At 49.1% G+C, this 18,991-nt stretch overlaps 4 protein-coding genes across 14 annotated transcripts in view; 2 read left to right on the top strand and 2 right to left on the bottom strand.

The window, feature by feature from the left end:
- CENPO (centromere protein O) overlaps nucleotides 1-10,656 on the bottom strand; it is a 13,138-nt gene extending 2,482 nt beyond the window's left edge. Inside the window, exons 1-6 of one of the 5 annotated variants that reach the window (XR_006416618.1) lie at nucleotides 9,361-9,547; nucleotides 6,467-6,636; nucleotides 5,732-5,861; nucleotides 3,644-3,903; nucleotides 1,575-1,743; nucleotides 629-1,356 (exon numbers count right to left, since the gene is read on the bottom strand). Coding sequence is in view for 4 of the 5 variants with exons in the window: in XM_044450283.1 (XP_044306218.1) it covers nucleotides 1,276-1,743; nucleotides 3,644-3,903; nucleotides 5,732-5,861; nucleotides 6,467-6,636; nucleotides 9,361-9,391 (1,059 nt within the window). In the remaining variant the exon portion in view is untranslated. Of the gene's footprint in view, nucleotides 1-498; nucleotides 1,744-3,643; nucleotides 3,904-5,731; nucleotides 5,862-6,466; nucleotides 6,637-9,360; nucleotides 9,549-10,152; nucleotides 10,189-10,466 lie in introns of those variants that run through there. The other 4 variants (XM_044450285.1, XM_044450283.1, XM_044450284.1 and 1 more) reach the window with 4 other exon arrangements.
- Nucleotides 10,478-14,282, top strand: PTRHD1 (peptidyl-tRNA hydrolase domain containing 1). The gene is made up of 2 exons (XM_044450300.1): nucleotides 10,478-11,023; nucleotides 13,892-14,282. The coding sequence occupies exons 1-2, from the start codon at nucleotides 10,478-10,480 to the stop codon at nucleotides 14,060-14,062; spliced, it is 717 nt and encodes a 238-aa protein (XP_044306235.1). The 3' UTR covers nucleotides 14,063-14,282.
- Nucleotides 14,283-14,564: 282 nt separating this feature from the next.
- Nucleotides 14,565-15,963, top strand: LOC123033620. Its single transcript, XM_044450311.1, has 2 exons — nucleotides 14,565-15,004; nucleotides 15,269-15,963. Exons 1-2 carry the CDS (start codon nucleotides 14,848-14,850, stop codon nucleotides 15,802-15,804), a joined length of 693 nt encoding a protein of 230 aa, XP_044306246.1. The 5' UTR covers nucleotides 14,565-14,847; the 3' UTR covers nucleotides 15,805-15,963.
- Nucleotides 15,964-18,061: 2,098 nt separating this feature from the next.
- Nucleotides 18,062-18,991, bottom strand: part of NCOA1 (nuclear receptor coactivator 1) — a 265,366-nt gene continuing 264,436 nt past the window's right edge. For 4 of the 7 annotated variants that reach the window (XM_044450328.1, XM_044450332.1, XM_044450329.1 and 1 more), the window contains exon 22: nucleotides 18,062-18,535. In XM_044450328.1, the coding sequence (XP_044306263.1) occupies nucleotides 18,365-18,535 (171 nt within the window). In that variant the 3' untranslated portion in view covers nucleotides 18,062-18,364. Of the gene's footprint in view, nucleotides 18,536-18,627; nucleotides 18,690-18,991 lie in introns of all 7 variants that reach the window. The other 3 variants (XM_044450333.1, XM_044450334.1, XM_044450331.1) reach the window with 3 other exon arrangements.

An 18,991-nucleotide genomic window follows, 5' to 3' on the forward strand; every position in this document is an offset into this window, starting at 1 on the left:
GCAGCATCGGCTGCTGAAAGAGCAGAGTTTCTCAGGGGCAGACTCTAGAGCTAACCCAAGTTGAAAGAGGCCGTGCTGTTCCTTTAGCTCTTCAGAAATGTACTGCTTGCTTCAATGAAAAGTTCAAAGTGTTCTTTTTCCAACACATGTGGCTACAAACACAAGAGCGGTCAAGCCTCGCTCACTGCCCAGAGAAAGAAGGGCTTTGGGATGGTTATGATCCCGTTCGCCCAGCAAAAGGTAGAGCCTTTAAGCCGTCATGAGGCAGGAGGGCTAGGATCGGGAGCCCCATGTTCCAGCGGGGACCCTTTTAACTTGGAAAACTCTTGGGGGCTTGCCAGCGGTTCTCGCACAGATTTTGCACTTGGGAAAACACGTAGCAAAACAGAGGCTGTGCAATTAAAAGGAAAAAGGAAACAGGAAACACTTGAATTAAGCCGAATGCCTCTTACTAACTTCTCTAACCTAAATCATCTTGATAGAATTAAGTACAAATGCTTTGAATATTACTATATATCTTTGTACACCTTTTTATTTTGCTTGCTTCATGTGTGAACTTGATTATATTACAAAAGTTATAAAGTAGCAGAAACTTAAATTAAAAAAGATTAAAAGCCATGTTACATACCAAAGGTTGTTTACAACATTTCAGTCACTTTTGCAAAACTCTCAGCTGCTTCTGAAATGGGATTTCAGCCACCTCAGCCCAAGGCCAATTCTCTGGGGAACACCAAGAAACTTCCCCTTTCTTCTGCTTTCAAATTTGGACCATTAGAACACTGGGGAAGTCTCAGCAGCAAGGGGTGAGCCTGTACGGCAAATGACGAACCATAAGCCTGCCTTCATGGTCAGGGTAGCAGGAAGGATTCTTCCACACGGCTGCCGCGGGAACCTCCTGCTGAAATGACTGACTGCAGATGGAAAAGCAAAGAGGCTGCTATTCCACCTTGTCTTGACTCAAGAGGAGGTGGTTAATCCAACAGATTTCAGTGGTGTGTGCTCCATCATTCTTCAAATTTACGCTGAAACTTTGAAAGTGCAATCTTTCCCCATCAGGGTAATATCAAACTTCAGCTTCCCTAGACACTCACTCGTCGCTTTCTGAGTGAGAAAAATCCATAGTGCTCAGGGCTGCCTTTTGTGCTTTTGGAGAGAATCTACACTGCGGACGCCTTGGAAGGAGGCCTTCTTCCACGGGAGGCACGGCTGTGGAGGGAGCAGGCGACTCCAGCGGGACCAATGGACTCGGGCTTCCTGCTGACACGGTGACGGAGCTCAAGGCCTGGTGGAGAGGTTTCTCGAGCAGCCAGGCCTGATGAAGGGCTGCCATCTCTGCGGAAGAGCCAGGCGCGTCTTCTGTTGAAGAAGAGGGACAACCAGAGCCAGCGAATCAGATGGGAGTGGGCCCCGCTCTGCCAGGTCTGCACGCTTCTCCCTGCCTGAGCATGTGACCTCGCTTCTGTTGTTGCCCCCCAGCCACGCAGATGGGCAGTTAAAATGCCGGTGCTCAGTATGACGGGGCTGAGGGGTCGTAACTCCACTCTCCACCAAGCCGCGAGCGGCTGCTCTCTCACCTTCACATGTGACAGTGGCTTCTGTGGGAAGGGTGCTCACAGGATCTCCATAAATGAGCTTCACTGTGAAAGGAAAGGGTGCTGCTTCTGACACACCGTAGCTGAATTCCAGTAGGTTGTGCAAGGAATTTCCTCGCAAGGGTCCTTTCAGGAAAGCAGCAAAATGTTCCTGCAAGCGAAGGAGAATCTTCAGTCAGCATGTCAGGGCCAGAAGCTCAATGAGGCACCGGGGGGGGGGGGGACTCTGGGCAAGAGCCTTCTCCCACTCATCTGGCTCCTCCGTTGGGGGACAGGCAGATGCTTGTTCTCTCCCGTTTTAAGAAGATTTATACAGGTTTTTTTTTAAAGACTTGAAGGTTCTCTGGGGAAGGGGTAACGCGGTTTTGCATTTAAGATCCGTCTGCACTGCTTGGGGGTTGCCTCCTGGTAAGTCAAGCGCTGCAGAAGCCCACAGATCATCTTCCACTATTCATGGACGATTTTATTAAGAGGGGGAGTTTATTCTGAAACAGCAGCCCAGCTTATTTAGAGGTTTTCTAGCTTCACTGAAAGAGTTAGTTCCAGCATTTCTGGCTGCAAGCTGCAGAGAGGGCAGGTGATTAAAATCGGAGACTTCTATCAGGGTTTGAGGCTCGTGTGTGAGAAGAGGGAGAGGAACAGTTCAACAGGAAACAATCCGCAGCGCTCCTGAACGTCCTTTCGTGACTGTCGACAGAGCCACGGCAATTATGTCATTGCGAGCGCCACTCACTGCACAGAAGCAGTATGAACTAGCCCGGCAAGCCACCCGAGGACTCTCTCAGAGCAGCACAGGTTCTCCTGACAGCTGGCTTTTTTGAGAGGGGCGTGTGCGTTCACACCTGCGCAACCCTGCCAAAAAGGCCTGGCTAGCCCAGCCGAGAAGAAAAAGCTGGGTTGCCGCGTTGTGTGAACCCAGTCCCTGGCTTGCTCAAGGCCACCCAGTGGCCAGTCGGCAGACTGCAGGTTATGCGTGCGCAGCGGGTGTACTTACGCTGTACACGGAGGCCTCCGTGCGGCCACATGCGGCCATTCCAGCAGGTGCCCTTTTAAATACTCCCACGGGCGAGACTCAGGGTGCTACTTTGAATGCAAGGATGCTAAGCTGGGATGGGCGAGAGGTGCAGCAAGGGCCAACCCAGCGCTGGTCCGAAACGGAGCTCCTGGGACATCTCACCTGCCCGTCAGCTGCATGAAGCAGCACGTGGGAATGAACGGCAAAGGGGTACAAGAGGCTGCGCTGGGGCACAGGGGCTGGAGGAGGGTGCTGGGGGCCATGAGGGAGTTGCTGGGAAATGGGACAGAAGCCCGGGTTTAGCCAATTTAAAGGCAGTACAGCCGAAATTTTAAATATAAAAATTTCTAGGTGGCTCTTTAAAAAGGATCCATTTAAAATTACAGCTGTATGTATACCTATTCCCAAGTCTCTATCCAGTTTTGCAGAAGTGAATCCATACGTTAAAACCACTGAGTTAAAGCCTGTTCTTCAACTTCTGAGGTTGAGCATTATATACACATACGGCAACCAGGTCATGAACCGCGCTTACTATTCTGCGAATTACGATTGTGCTAATCGAAACCATGCAGGCATTACCCTCCAAGCACAAAGGAAAAACTCCTCCAAGTGGCAACTCTCAGCCCTTGTTGAGGCAGAGGTGACGGCACTTAGAAGCAACCTGACGATCGGTGAGGGGACCCTGACGCCGGCGCCTCAAAGCTGTCCTCGGCCCCGCAGGGCCCTCGTTGGCAGGGCGAGAGAGAGCATGCGGCCCACCCCTTCTAGTCCCCCCCACCCCACAGAGCCTGGGGAAGAAAAAATCCTTCCGGCTGCAAGCAATGGGAAGGAATCCATTCACAACGGCTCCAGGGCCGAGCAGCTACGAGGCCTGGCTTTTAGGGAAACTGCCCCTCCTGCGCAGTGGCAGGGACCACAGAGCAGAAGGCGCCCGTCCCGTTTCATCTGCGCCTTCTGGAGCACATGCTAGGATGCGCGATCTCTGACGCCAGGTCCCTGGAGCACCCGCAGGGATGGCAGCTTCTTTCACTCCTACCTTTAACTGCTCTGCCTGGAATTTCCTCCCCGCGTACGCGTTCAGGTGATCGGAGAGCTCGGACAAGAAGCGCTTGAGGTCTGTTTGCAGGTACTTGGCGGCGATTTGCTCCAAGGGGATGAAGGCCGGGACCGAGTGGTGCTGGATCTGGACTGGTTCCTGCATAAGGAGGTCCAGGTGGTAGGAGTCCAGGTAGGTGCCCTGGAAGGCAGTGGTGATGCACAGGCAGGCTCTGTGCTGGGTCAGTCTCCCACTGAAGCCTAGAAGAAAACATCCGTGCACGCTGGAACCCCGTGAGGGCAGAGGAAGCTGTTCTGAGACACGCTGCCCTGCAGGAACGGGACCCGAGGGGAGCAGGAGCCACGCTTTCCTTCTCGGACGCATGGCTGGGCCGATTTCGTTTCCTTTTTATCGTTTCCATCCTGCCACGTGGCTTTGCAGAACTCTCAGGTGCTAGACTGCCTGCCTGCCTGCCTGCCTACAGCCCGTCTCCAGGCCTTACCTCTGGTTGGGCTCCAGAGTCAAGGATCTGAGAGCAGACTTCAGTTTTATGGGAAATCTAGAGAATTATGAAAAAATAGGGCTATTACGTGGTAGGATGGGGTGGATTTGTGGTGGATCACAATTTAAATAATGATCACCAGTAAGACGCGATTTAAATCATGGTTTTCGACATAATTTGCACAGATGCCTGCCTTACCTGCAAGTTAAGAAACCTCATTAAAATATTCCCAAACAGGCTCTCTTTTACAGCCTGCTGCCATTTTAGGTTTTCTCCTCCAGGGAAAGAATATGACAAACCTCAGGCTATACACAAAAATATCCAAAACCTTGCAGAGTAGTCTGCTCAAAAGATTTCGCTTGCATTTTTACTGCTTGCTCTTCACTTCTTCTGCAGATCTATTCCACTCCCAAGAATCTTTCACTTACTGTATTTTTTGAAACTTAGGTGAGGGGTTGATTCTGTGCACATAGGTTTGCAAAGGAACAATGGGATTAAAAATGGGATCTTTTTCTCAACTCCGTATGTTTATTTTATAATATTGTTGCTATGAAGAAGAGGCATATGATCTCTGCAGACACAAATCCACAATTTTGAGAAGTGTAACACCAAGCATCTGTGATAATATATTCTAGATAGAAAAACTGCCCATTAATCTTACAGAAAGCTCTGGAAGAGCATGACATTGTGAAAGCATTAATGGAGTTAACTGACCAAAAATAAAAAAATGAAATAGAAAATAAAAAACAAAGATGGCATGAATGTACGGCCTCATGCTACATAATGAAAAATTAATCCTTATTTCATGATGAATAACCTCTAGACTATAATGTATCGTAAACAGCAAACTAGATAGATTTTTCCTCAAAAAGCATTTTATTTTAAATAATCCAATCTAGATTTTAAAAATGATTGAAATTAAAAAAAAATTTAAAAAATCAATGATTTTTACCCACCCTAGTGGGGGAGACGGAGACTAGCATAATGCTAATCTTGGGAAAGAGGCAGGGAAGTGGGATGCTGAGGGTCAAAAGGCTTCCCAAGCTGTGTGTTATGTGCCATCATCTCTGAGTTACAGCGACCCTAAGAAAGAAAGCCCTCCCAGACAACCCTGCCGTGGCATCCCTGATGAGCTGCTCGAGGTTCAAGGCTGCAGCTGCCTTGAACCTCGAGTTCAAGGAGTCCCTCCATCTCTAGTTTGGGCTTCCTCCTCTCCTTCTGCCTTCGGCTTCCCCTAGAGTGACGGTCTTCTCCAGGGAGTCTGCCTTCTCCTGATGTGTCCACAGCAGGCCAGCCTCAGTATCGTCATTTTCGCTTCTAGGGAAAGCTCCGGCTTGGTCTGAGCTAGAATTTTTGAAACCTTGTGTTCTCCACAGTCATGAGAGTTACAAACATAATCATGCATTCAAGAGAGGGAACATAAATTGAGATAGGTACTCCCTGCCGTCCCACAACTTCTGTGTTTTTCAGGACTTATCCAAATGCTAAAATAACTAAAATGAAGACAACAAGGCCAGGAGATGACACAACAAGGCCACTAACCTCTAGCTTAGAAAACGAGTCTTGTATGCATCTAAGGGAAGTACCTGTCAGCCGAAACAACTGCAGCAAACCCTTGACGTTCCCCATTTTCCACTCCAAGAGGGCTTGTTGGCTCAGCTCTGTAGGTGCCGCTGCCTGAGAATTACTTTCTGCAGAGTCTTTGTGCCTATTGAACTACAAAAGACCGGAATAAGATCGCTTTGCTAGAACTAGCTGGTTTGTCCACATTGTCCTTGAAACCTGTTCAAGTGCTGGCATTTCCTGACGGGAAGCTGTTACAGACACTAGCAGGGAGGCCAGGACAGAGACACGGCACTGGAGGAGAGAGAAACGCTTCTGCAAGATGATCAGGTCAGGCGTCCCTCTGGTCCAGCACTCTGTTCTTGCAGGAGCAAACCAGCTCCACACAGGACCCCGTCAGCAGGATCCCTTCAGAGGACAAAGCCCCTCCTGCCCACGTTCTCCAAAGAGCCTAAATAGCCAGGGTGCCCCACAATTTCTTATGGGAAGAATGCGGGAGCAAAGATCCCTTTCTAACTGTAATGGGGGCCCAGCATAACTGAGGCTTCAAACTAGGAATCACTGTAGAAACAACCAGTCTTCTGGAGCTGAAAGCTAGAATCTAAAGCTGTTTTCGTGTTGCAGCATAAAGTTCACGTCGCACCATTTATTCTCGTGTGTGACTGCTGTTCTCTCCACTCAACTGCAAGAGCCACGCTCTGCCTGATGCTTTAACCTGAAGGGCAGACGCCTGAGGTCAGGGTACGGCTGGCACCTACCCGAGAACGACAAGCGTTCAGCTTGGCCCTCAGCTGATCTCTCTGACGTTTGAGTTCCTGGATCCTGGCTTCCATCCTGGCCACCTTCTCCGCATGTTGGCGTCTCTCCCCTTGTTCGAGGGCTGCAGTGTGGGCACTAGCCTCCAACTTCTCCAGGTGGGATAAGACACCTGCAAAGGAGATGGGCAGACAGAGAAAGCAGTCACCGCTTGCGGCTACTGCAGAAGCCATAACCGAACAATTCGCACAACAGCGCCCTGAAAGATACTTTTCTTGGCATTGAAATCACCCCATTTATGCCTAGATTTCTCACGTCTTTACAGTTTGAGCTAGTGAGGCAAAGAAAGGAGAGTTTACTGTGCAAGCCCCATTCTGAAAATAAATTGTAAAAGTCCATGTACATATAAATGCATACATAAAGAATACAGAGGAAGACACATAACTAAATATGGCACATTTCAATCAACAGCAAGAAAAAATCAAGAACTGGTTAAAACCATGTGGATAAGTGTAGAAAAATTGCAAAATATTATATTGCAAAAACCTGCAATGTTTAAACTAGAATAATATTGATATATTGAAATGTGAGATAAAGGAGAAAATGCATGAATTTAGGAAAATAAGATTATCATGGTTTGGTAGAATAGAAGTACGTAAGATGAAACGTAAAATTTTATCTAAAATTTAACTTTATGTTTGGGATGTTACCAATTAAGATATTAGGATAAGAATTAGAAGATTGGCAAAATATAATTTATCAATTTTGTAATAAGAACAAGAAAGCTAGGATTAGTTTTAAAAAGTGGTATAAACTACAAAAAATGGGAGGATTAGGTATTCTGAATATAAAATTATAGTATGTAACAAATCAAATAAGGTATTTATATATCAGATATCATATTACAACCTGAAAAGGTCATATGGGTAGAATTAGAATTTTAACAAATCAAGGAATTCTTTTTAAACCAACCTATTCCTTAAGAACATGGGGCAAATTTGGAAAAACTATAGGGAAATATTCATGCCAACAATCCCAATCACAGCTATAGAAGGATTTCCAGAAAATTTGAGAGGTAATTTGAGAAAAGTATCAAAGGACAAACAAGTTCTCAGATTGTATACATGTATAATAGCTAAAAGATAAAGGTGGTATTAGGAAAAGAAAAATTAACTTGGCTTAATATTATGCATTTAGAACAATGGACTAAAAATGGGTAAAGAAAAATGGCAAATGCAGAGATATTACTAAATTTGAAGAGATTTTATTACAAAAGGAGAAACAAAATAAGATGCAAAGAAGAGGGATAATAATTGAGATTGGCAGGATTATTGTTAGAAGTGGAAGATTATTATTAGACTATGACCCTGTTAGGAAAAAGATTTAAGAAGGGAACCATATCAGGAATAATGAAAAGTATGGGATAAGAGATTATTAAAATGTATGTTGATTAGAATAAAGGAAACCTGCAAATTACTATGAAAATGGTATGTAACACCAGTAAAATTATATTATATGGATAATAAGTATCCCAATATATTTTGGAGATGTGGTGAGAAAGTAGGTAGTTATTTTCGTATGTGGTGGGAATGTGAAAATACTCAGAAATTTTGGAAAGTGGTTTTAAGATAATTAGCAAAACATTAAATTTAGATACTGAAGCAGACCCTGGAGTTGCATTATTATCACTATTCTATGAGAGGAATTGGAAATGGAATATTAAGGAATTAGTAACACATTTATTAATAGCTATAACAGTATTAAAAGTGAAGAATTGGAAGGAAAATTGAGATTTCCAATTAAGTGAATGGTACAAAGAAATTTGGAATATAGCTATTAATGATGAATCAGCATGTGAAAAACAGGTTGACAAATAAGAATAACTTTCTTAGTATTTTTTTTATTTTTCCAACATATACAATTACATAGAAAAAATACAGAATAAAGGAAAACTAACTTTAGTTTTGGAAAGTTTCAAAATAAAGGAAAACTTTCCTTTTGTTCACCAGAGCTGGCTCTAGTGAGCAAAATAAACAAAATTGCTAAGGGGAATTGCAAACAATGCGGCCCATATACTGCAGCCCCCAGAACCAGCTCTCTTCATATCTTCCCCCCCTCTATGAGAGTTTGCAAAAAAGAAAAACAGAATCATCATTCCATACATCAACAGATTTTCTAACCATTTCAAATTCTCATGCTTTCACATTCCAAAATCCCCTAGGCTTCCATTAATCATGATAAAATCTAATGTTTTATCTAATGTTTATATTTTTAATTTATTATTATTATTATTTTTAATTTATTATTGTAAGCCACCCCGAGGCTTCGGCGAATGGGGCGGCATAAAAATGTTTTAATAAATAAATAATATAAATAAAATATCAATTTGTCATTAAATTCCTCTAACGTTCTTCTATATACATAATTAGCTTTGCCATCACTGCACATTCTGCTAATCTATTTTTTCCACTCTTCAATAGCTGGGGGGACAAATAAGAATAATTTTGATGAAATTGAGGGGTTGTTTATCAAATACATATTAGCAAAAGGAAATTTATTAAACTTGCACATATTTCTGTGCAATTTTGGATAGGGAAGGGGTCTTCCTGAGAAGTGAAAGAATGAACAAGAAAAAGAGAGCTACATACAGATATAAATAAATACGTTAATGAAGGTTCCAGTGTTATATGATTTAATTACTTGCTTTGATTGACTTGTATGATTCAACAGATTCATATTGTAAGAGTTTTCCTTTTTATTTTTCGCTGTGATTTATGCATTTTGTATTGTATTAAGTTAGTTAATACATAAAAATATTTTAAAAGCATATGAACACACACACAGCTCTCTTTACAAGCACTTGTCCAGAAATCACCTGGATTGTCTGTCAACTTACCATGCCGTACAGAGACTGTAAATTCGCCCATTTTAAGTTCTTAAAAACAGCAGGCAGAAAAGCCGTTTCTCCTTTGATGGTTTAGGGACTGGGTGCCGTTTCCTCAGGTCCGTACAGAGTGACAGCGCTGAGAGAAGAGGATGCCTGGTTAACGAGGGGTATCATTCTTACAAAACACAATAAAAACAGGGTGATACCATCGCACTTCTCTATTTTTTAATATTGTGCACACCGCCCTGCGATCCCCCCGAGACGATGCGCCGTTTGCGCGTCTCAGAAACAACAAGCAGAAAAGCCCCTGGCCCGAAACTCGCCCCGGCCGGGAGCTCAGAGCGTGCTCGGCCGCGGCGCTCGCTTCGCCTTGCGCAGCAGCTGGAACTCGGCCGGCGGTTTATTATTATTATTATTATTATTATTATTAGAACATTTCTATGCCGCCCCTTGCCGAAGCCTCGGGGCGGCTTACAACACAATAAAATACAATACAAAAATAACAATATAAAATTAAAATTAACATTATAAAATAAATAAAAAGTATACACGATATAAAAGAAGTCATAAAAGAAAAGTTGACAAAACCCGAGGTGGAAAACGCGCGATCGAAAGGCGCAGTGCTGCGCGCCGCGCAGAGGGCCCGGCCGCGCAAGGGCAGCGGAAAGGCCGGCGCTGGCCGGAACCGGGGCGGGCGCCCGGCGGGGAAAGGCGGGAGGGAGGCCGGGACGCGCCTGGGGGAACGTGCCACGGAGCGCGGGGGGCGCGATGCGAGGCGTCCCCGAGCACCTCCCCACCCACCTTTCCCAACGCGGGGCAGGAAGCGCTCCTCGCCGCCGCCGCCGCCGCCGCCGGGGCTCGGGGCCGCCCGCCGAGGACCAGCGCGGACACGGAGGGCGCTCGCGGGCGGCCGCCGAGGCGGGAGGGGCGCCGTCCGCCGCGGCCGCGCGGCAGGCCTCCGGGCAGGCAGGGCTCGGCCCGTTCGGCGCGCGGCCTGGGGCGGAGAGGCGGGCGAGGCGGGCCCGCAGGTCCCGGACGCCCCGCTCGACCGCGATCAAAACTCCCGCGCAGCCAACGGCCGGAAGCCGCTGTCCGCCCTCGGCGCCGAAGCGCACCTCCTCCCGACATGCCCCGCGCCGGCCGACGGCGTCCCGCGGGGGACAGTCCCCTCAGGAGCGCTCTGGGCGGCGTCCTGGCCCTGGTGGCGAGCGAAAGGCGGCCACGGCTGTCTGCGTGGAGCCAGCGCCTCGCGACGACGCGCGTCCCCCCGACGGACGCGTCATACGACGGCCATCAGGCGCTCCTTTCGCTCAAGTCCGCCTTTCCGTACAGCAAGATGGCTGCCCCCGCGCCGTGCGACGCAGGCTCCTCCCCCGGTGGGTCCCGAACCGGAAGGCGCCCTTTCCCAGGAGTCCGCTCGCCGTTGCGCGGCAACGGATGGCGGCGGCCGCCCCCTCCCCGGCTGCCGGGCGGCAAGATGGCGTCGCGCGTGCTGGTGCAGTACGTGGTGCTGCGGGGGGACCTCCGGCGCGAGCCCCTCTCGTGGCCCCTGGGGGCCCTGGTGGCCCAGGCCTGCCACGCGGCCCTGGCCGTGGTGCACGCGCACTACGCGCACGCGGACACCGCGGCCTACCTGGCGCAGGGCGGCGGCATGCGGACCGTGGTGCTGGAGGTGCGCGGGGCGGGAGGCCGCCGGGCGGTTCTGGGCGGCCTCACGGGGTGCTTGTTGCGAGGCTCGCCCTTGGGCGGAGGTGGCGATGTCGCGTGAGCCAGCTTGCGTTCCTTGGAAGGAGAACAAGTGGGAGGCGAATATACGAAATAAATGGGAGAAAATGGTTTGTGGGGTTGAAATATGGAGGAGGAGGAGGAGGAGGATTTGGGGTCCTTTGCGGGAAAATAGGCGGAGTGGTGATTCCCTAATGCGTTGGTCAGCCTTGCCCGAAGTTTGGGGTGGGCCTGCTGCTGTGGGCGAGGCTGCTGGGAGTGGTGGCATCTTGGCCGTGGCTCTTTCAGGGGCCACAAAACTTTGGTCGTGTTTCTGCAAAGGAGGAAACGGGCGGTTGATGCCCCTCTGGAAGAAGGGCGCCTTCTGCCCGGCCAGCCCCATGGGCAGGTTGAGGGTTTTCCCTGGTCTTGCCCACGCTGGCTGGCAGTGGCTCTGGCTTGAGGGCCCTTTTAAGTGGTGGTGGTTGGACCTGGGACCTCCGTTGTATAAAGCAGGTACTCAGTGGGCTCTGGCAGGTGAGCACAAAGGCTTGCTCCCTTCAGTTATCTACCTAGCACTCTCTCTGTATTAATATTTGAAGAAAATGCCATGCTGTTAGAGGAGGATCTCAGTCTGTAATTGTCGTGAGGCTGTTTACTTGGGCACCCGGCAGGTGGCATGCATGTCAAGGGGCATGCACCTTCAGGTTATTTGGTTCTAAAATTGCTCTAAGGGTGCAACTCTGTGACTTCCTGATGTCCAGGGGCTTGAGATCTCAGAGCTGAGACTCTAAATGCTGGAAGCCCGCCCTGCCCTCCTTGCAGCTGACTTGGAAAGAATTGTACCAGTCGGTTCTCTGAGATCTCAGCTGGGTCTTGGAGAGGGTAAAAGTGATGTGTCGGGATGAAGAGGAAGCTTATGTGGTTTTCTGCTGACACCGGACATGAAGGAGCGCCTTCTCCTCTATGTGCTCTCCCACCCTTAAGATCGGAGTCAGAGGCCCTCCTCCAGGATCTGTCCTTGAAAGAGATTAAGAGGGTGGCTACCTGGAGGAGGGCCTTGTCTGCGGTGGCACCCTGATTGTGGAGCACGCTCCCCAGAGAGGTTTGCCTGGTGCCAACGCTTCTTTCTTTTTGGCATCAGGCGAAAACCTTTTTATTCTCCCAATATTTAAGTGTTAATCTGTTTTATTTAGTGGTTTTATTTTGACATCGGAAGCTTTGCAATTATTACCCTTATTTTAATTTTCTTGTATACATTTGTTGTAAACTGTCCTGTCCCATCTGTGATGGGATGGTATAGAAAACTTTTAAATAAAATCAATCCCCTGCATAAGATGTACGGAAGCCTCCGAGCTCGCAGGCTTGCTTGCAGTGAGGTATGAGGTTGTGCCCTAGATTTTATTTTATTTATTTAGGGAACTTCTATGCCGCCCCATTTGCCGAAGCCTCGGGGTGGCTCACAAACATAAATAAATAACATCCTATAAAACAATATAAATTAAGTTGCCCTGGCCAAAGAATAAAATAAATAAATAATATTAACAATTAAAATAACGTTTGAATAAAAAGGTCTTCGCCTGGCGCCGAAAAACAAATAAGGACGGCGCCAAGCGGACCTCTCTGGGGAGCGCATTCCATAGATTGGGTGCCACCACAGATGTGTCAGTGTACCTGAAGCCGAAGGGCTAGGGGGCAGATCCATGGGATACCCCTCCCCTGGGGGAGGGAGTGACTAATTCTCCCCTGGGGGCTCTGGAATACATCATGGCTGAGGCTATGCTGAGGGAGTCCCCCCCCCCCTTGGGCTTCATTCCCTGGGGGGACACAAAGTGTCTAGCCCTGGTGCTTGCTTGAGGGCTTTCGCATATCGTCATATGGCTCAGAACTCAAGAGCTGCTTGTTTCTTTGATTTGTATGCTGCTCAATAGCCCAAAGGCTCTCTGGGCAGTTAACAAGTCAAGGAAGTATAAACATAATCACATATCACAATAAAATAAGAAAAGCAGTCGCATTAAAATCACTACTGCAGCACTGTAACAACAAGCAGCAGTTAAATTGAAACATGGGCACAGAAGTAATATAAAATACAGAATTTTTAAAATTAACTATTGAAACGCCTGGAAAATTTAAAAAGTTTTTATTTTTTCCAGCACGAGAAAGCAAAAAGGGTAGGTGCCAGGTGTACTTATTTGGGGAGCTGATTCTATAAATGGGGTGCCACGGTTGGTGTGAGGAAGTTCACAGAAGGACTTTTTTGTCTAGTCCTTTTCTGTTGCCAGTAAAAAGCCTCTTAGGGTTCGGGGGCTTTCCTGAGCAATGTGGGGGTTGCAGCTGAGTGGAAAGGACTGGAAAATTTCTTCCCATGAGCTTCCTCAACTAGGAATCCAAGCCTGCGTTTTGTTGCGTTGACAAGTCACATTGCAAGCCAAATTTAGGTGGTGGGGAGGAATACATCTGGTTGCTCAGCATTTGAAACATGTGTCTTCCTTGCGATCAAAGGTGCAGCAGCTGTGCTTGCCAGCGAGCTGTCCGCTGTGTGCTTCTCCCAGGATCACGTGTGTAGCATGAGGTACAGGAAGACATTTCTGCTCACAAGTAACCCCACTGCTTAGTATTGCCCTTGCTGTTTCCCTATATGTGGCCCAGCTGCTTTTCTTATTTTATTGTGGTAAGTTGCTAGCTTTTATTTATGTTAAGCAGATGGGCTTCTCTCTTAATCCGGCTGAAAAAGGCGGGGCTGAGTTAGTCCTGCTATACATGGTGCAAGGCACTGCCGCTCGATCGCCGTCGTTGTTGGGCACTGCAGTAAGATTGATCTCCCCCTTCTCCTCAGGCCCCTGATGAGCATGCCTTGAGCGCATTAGCAGAGACTCTGCAGAAAAACGGCATCGATCACAAAGTGTGGGTCGAGCAGCCAGAGAATGTAGCAACGTGCGTGGCCCTCCGCCCGTACCCAAAGGAGCATGTGCATCGCCACTTGAAGACCTTCAAACTGCTGAAATGATTTTCCTGCTCTCCGGCCACTTGCGGGTGGACCTCTGCTGGACCCTTCTGGGTACGGGTTTGTGGGCACGGCCGCAGGGGAACGCTGGAGTACAGCAGTATCACTGCGGGACTTGAGACTCTGGTCGGGAACCGTCGTCTCGCGGCCTGTCGCTGCCCGTTACGCACTTTCAGGCATGGTGCTTTTGTAGCAGTGATTAAAGAAAGCCATTGAGCAGCAACACAGAACTCAATTTTTCGTATTTGGTATGATGCACTTTTCTCAGTTTAAGAAGCTCTTGGGGCACCTGGATCAATTTAAAGATGGGGTTCAGGGTAGCAGGGAGTTGCGCCTCACAAAATGCCCTATGGCTTGCTCACCTGACTAGCATGTTCATGTTAGAGATAAACATTTTATTTGGTCAGATTGCTTGGCAATCCTAGGTTCTTCCTTGTACAGTAGCATTGTATTAAAGGTTGCATAAATGCAGGAGGGACCGTGGCAGTGGCTTGTTTCGCCTTGTGGCAGAGCGTGAGTGGCACTGACCGCATGGACCTTGGTTCTGAGGACAAAGCTTGCTTATTGGCGGTGCCTTCCTGGTTGAGGCACAGAGGGAGGGCCTCTTGGGTACATCGAAGAGGCTTGAGAAGCTGGTCAGGGCAGCAAGTTGGCTTCAGAAGCTTGTTAGAGACCTGTGGAGCTTCCAAAGGCCTTCGGTGGCATCTCTCGTCGAATGCTTCTGAGCGAACTTGGCAATCACGGAATAAGAGGATGGGAGTGCTTAAAAAACAAGCAGCAGAGTTGGAATGAACTGGTACGACCACTGCTGGGGGATGCAAGAAGCGGTTCTTCGCCTAAGATCTGTATTGCGGCCGATGCCTTATAACTGGCCCACGAGCCATCTGGAATTAGGAGAGATCAATGAGGTGGCCGTGTTTGCTGGTGGCACCGAAATGGTTTACGGTGAGTATGGCAAAAGAAAGGGCGTGGAAGCAGTTTCTCCAAGCAGGTTGTATGGGCGATACAGTGTAAGTGTGGAGGGTTTACACTCGACAGTCTCCCTGCCCCTGCTCCCCGTGCAGCTTCATCTCAAGGAAGGGATGTGAACAGTTGTAGGAGAGGGGTCCCCATGTATGGTTGTTGTGAAAAAGGCGAATTGTACGCTGCACACCATTAGCCAAAACGTATGGAAGCAGGCAGAGAGATGTTTTTCTTCCTTTCTCACAGAACCAAGAATTTGGGATCATCTCGTGAAGTTGCATGGTGTGAGATTCGGGACAGACAAAAGGAAAGGACTCATTACACAGCATGCGAATGATGGGACTTTCTACCACAGGGAACGTGATGGCCCCGACTTGGATGCTTCGTGGACAATTAGGCCGACCGTGCCTGCTAGTCAGGGTGGGCCAGTATCAGGGAAAAGGGCGGCTGCCGCGAGGCGGCTCTTGGGTCTTGCTTGTGGCTTCCCAGAGGTATCTGTCTGGCCACCGTGGGACACAGGGACACCAAAGGACAGAGAACGCCATGTGACACGGACTGAGCTGGTCTGGAATGGCCTCTGGAGATGGAGGTGGGTGGCTGGAGCCCATGTTCCAGGAGGGAGGCAATTGCCCCAGGTCAGGTGCTCCAGCCCCTGCGCTGCGGGAAACCTCAGGTCCCCAGAGGGGGGGTGGCCGATGTTTGCGGGGGCAGCTTTGACCAGGCCTTTGCAGATTGGGAAGAGAGCGCTCTCCGGCCTCAGCCGGGTGACCAGTGGTCCCTAGGATGCTCTTGCTGCCTCTCGGAAAGACCATCAAGGTGAAGGGGAGACCCTCTGGCCCAAGGAGCCACAGAAGGAACGGCGGGCAAGAGGCTCGCTTTGCTTCCCTTCCAGTGAGGAGACACGCAGGACTTCGTTCCTGAATTTCGCCCCTCCTCCTCTTGTGTCATGTTGTTCAGAGCAGGGTGGGCAGAGGGCAGGGCTCCGGGCTCCCAGAAGCCCCTGCCAGCACAGCCAGTGGTCAGGAAAGCCACGAATTCCAGCCCCAAACATCTGGAGATCTGCTTTCTGCCCGCCCCTGCTTTACAGCAGGCACCAGGGAGCAAGGACTGTGCTCTGTTTGTAAGCTGTTCTGGGCGTGTTGGGAAGTTGGGGGGGCAGACGTGCTTTGAAGAAGCTTGTGTTCTGCTCTGTACTCTGCAAGCACGTGTGGAAGTGTTGCAGAGCGCCGCTGCCCACTCGTCTGTGGAGTATCCAGGGCATCTCACCAGTCCCCCGCTGAAGGATGAGGGGCCCGGGGTGGGGCTCCTTTCGCAGCCTCGGAGCTCTGCTTGCGCTGGCTAACTCTGCACTGGCCGCCTGGGGCCGTGAGGCCACTCGCCCAGCCTTGGGGTCGGGGCACGCAGCCCAGTTGGCCACCAGAGCTGTGCTGGCTGGGATTATGCTCTGCTCCCGCCCCGTGACTCCCGGGAACTGGCAGGTGGTGTCCTGGAGGTGCAGATCCCCCACACAGGAGCTTCATCATCAACCGTGAGCAGCTAGCAAAGCCCAGCGTAGCCCAAGGCTGGCCTGCAGGCCCCTCTGGCGTGCCTCCACTGCCGAGTTGAAGCTGGTGTTTCACCTCGACGCGGATTTCTGCACGATTAAGGCCTGGTGTGGGATCAGGAGGCAGGAAGTGTGGCTCTGTCCTCCCACCCACTGCCCCAGCTGAGGGAACAGAGTATGTCTCAGAGTCCCCATCCGTGTTCCTTCAGAGCACCCTCACCCTTTCCTAAACCCACCAAGAGGCGCACAAGAGCAGGGGGACATCTGGGAAAGAACTCGGGGTGGGCCCTCCAGCGCAGGGGGGGCCCAGAGATGCTTTGAACTTCATCTCCCCACCCCCAGCGCCTCCACCTGCATCAGCTTTTATTCACGGCCCTTCTCCCCATGGGGGGGGGAACCACCCACACACCCCCTCCCTCCCTCTCCCACTGTCCTTCTTTAAAGCAATAATGCAACATTAGCCACCAACTTTTATCTCTGTTTTTTAAACTCTTGCAAATTCAATTAACAAAAGCTACACAGTTTTGTTTTCACACATCAACAAAATTTCAGAAAGAGGAAAGAAAGAACTCCCCCCCACCCCGTCCAAAAGAAATTCTACTTAAGAGCAACCCCCAACTAAAAAGAGAAGGAAACCAATTTATACAAGAGGTCTTGAGCTATTTACACTGAAAGGCCAGGGGAGGGCAAGGAATAAGCTTGTCTCCCATTCCACAGAGAACTGCCTTTTTATTATAATCATAATATTATTTTAAATAGTTTTAAGCTACCTTGGCTGTTAAACAGAATCAAAGCAGAGAGAACCAACTTTTCAATTTTAATCGGAATTTTTAGAAAATCTACAAGGTTGGCCAGAGAGCAGCGTGGCTGCGGGCGCACGCCGCAGACCCACCATTTAATTTTGTCTGCATTTGTGATGCAGCTTCCCCATCCGCCAGCCCCTCGGAAATTGAGCCCAGCAGCCACGGTGGTGGCGCTCAGTGCTTTGCTCTGAGCCACCTCTTCCTCTCCATTAAAAATATTGCAGTTTCTCCCCAAACTGTACGTGCGTATTTTATTTTCAAAAATTATTATATTAGTTTTTGTATGAGCTCCCTCCCACCGTTTCTCATATACACAGAGCCTCTTTCTCACTAAGGAGGCTGTCTATATACCGGCATAAAACATGGAAAAAATGGTGGGTCAAAATACTCTTGCCATTATTCTTATTATTTTTCTTTAAAACTGACAAACTCACGATTGCTAGAAAAAGCTGATTGCACAAACAGATTTGGAGGGGGGGCAGGCGGTGAGCAAGGGTATCTGTTTTTAAGAACAGCTAAAAACATCCCTTCCCAGAGAAGAGACCAGTGCGATGATTCACCCAATTTCTGCTTTGCTGAAGATGCAAATCAGTAACAGAGCCAGCTGAAACTGAGAACTCGGAACTCGACTCGCTTCCTCCTCCTCCTCGTCCCCCACCCAGCAAAACACCTCCCCTCGCTCTTGCAACCCCCTGTCCCCACCCCCACAAGTAACTTTCATCGGGGATAAGAAGCCAAGCAACTGATTACAAAAATAAGGATCATCTGTAAATTTTGGCTCAACTGTTCTGTTGTCACTTTGCTGACATCCAACACTTTAAAAAAAAAGAAAGAAAACAAAACGTTTTTGTTGCTCCAAACACTACAAGAGCTGAAGAATGGCTGCAAGTTTTGAGATATCAAAAATCTCAGAAAAATATATAATATATTTATATATATTTATATATATCTCTGTATGTCTTATTATTTAAATTTCACATTCCTTGGAAAAGCGGGTTATTCAGTCAGTAGCTGCTGAAGGAGGCTTTTCTGCTGGGCTTGTGGGGTCTGGGGGCCTGCGGAGCTTTTCTGTGCCCCCACCGGGCCGGGCTGGTTCAGGTACGAGTCCCCACCTACCAGGTTGACCGTACACTGCACGTCCGCGAACACCTGGACCTGCTGGACCTGCTGGGACAAGGAGAGAGGAGAGGGGTGGTTAGACGGGCCCGGGGGAGGCTCTCTGCGGATGGAGCAGGTACTACGGTTAAGTGGAAACTCACTAGAGAGAATTCCTCTAGTCTGTAGCCACCACAGAGAAGAAGAACTCTTCTGTCTTCTTGCCCTACAAAAAGAAAACTGCTGCACTCATTTGGGTCAGAGCTTTGAAAAAGTCACACGTTCCGCATTTCAAGTCAGGCAACCTTGAGTCTCTCCACACAAGGGGCAAGACGGGAGCCCAAGATGGGCCAGCTGGCGCGCCGGTCGTGTTGGGCAAGGACACAGCACGAAGGGCTCCTGCCGTGGCCACGGGAGACCGGGCTCCCAGCCTGCCACGCTCGCCGGCCCTTCCTGGGCCCCTGGGTGCAAGTTCCCAGCTAGCCGAGAGTAACGGAGGTGCTGCCTGCTCTTCGGCCTGTTCAAGAG

This window comes from Varanus komodoensis, unplaced genomic scaffold (assembly GCF_004798865.1).
Source record: "Varanus komodoensis strain SLA01 unplaced genomic scaffold, ASM479886v1 scaffold64, whole genome shotgun sequence".
Lineage (NCBI taxonomy): Eukaryota > Metazoa > Chordata > Lepidosauria > Squamata > Varanidae > Varanus > Varanus komodoensis.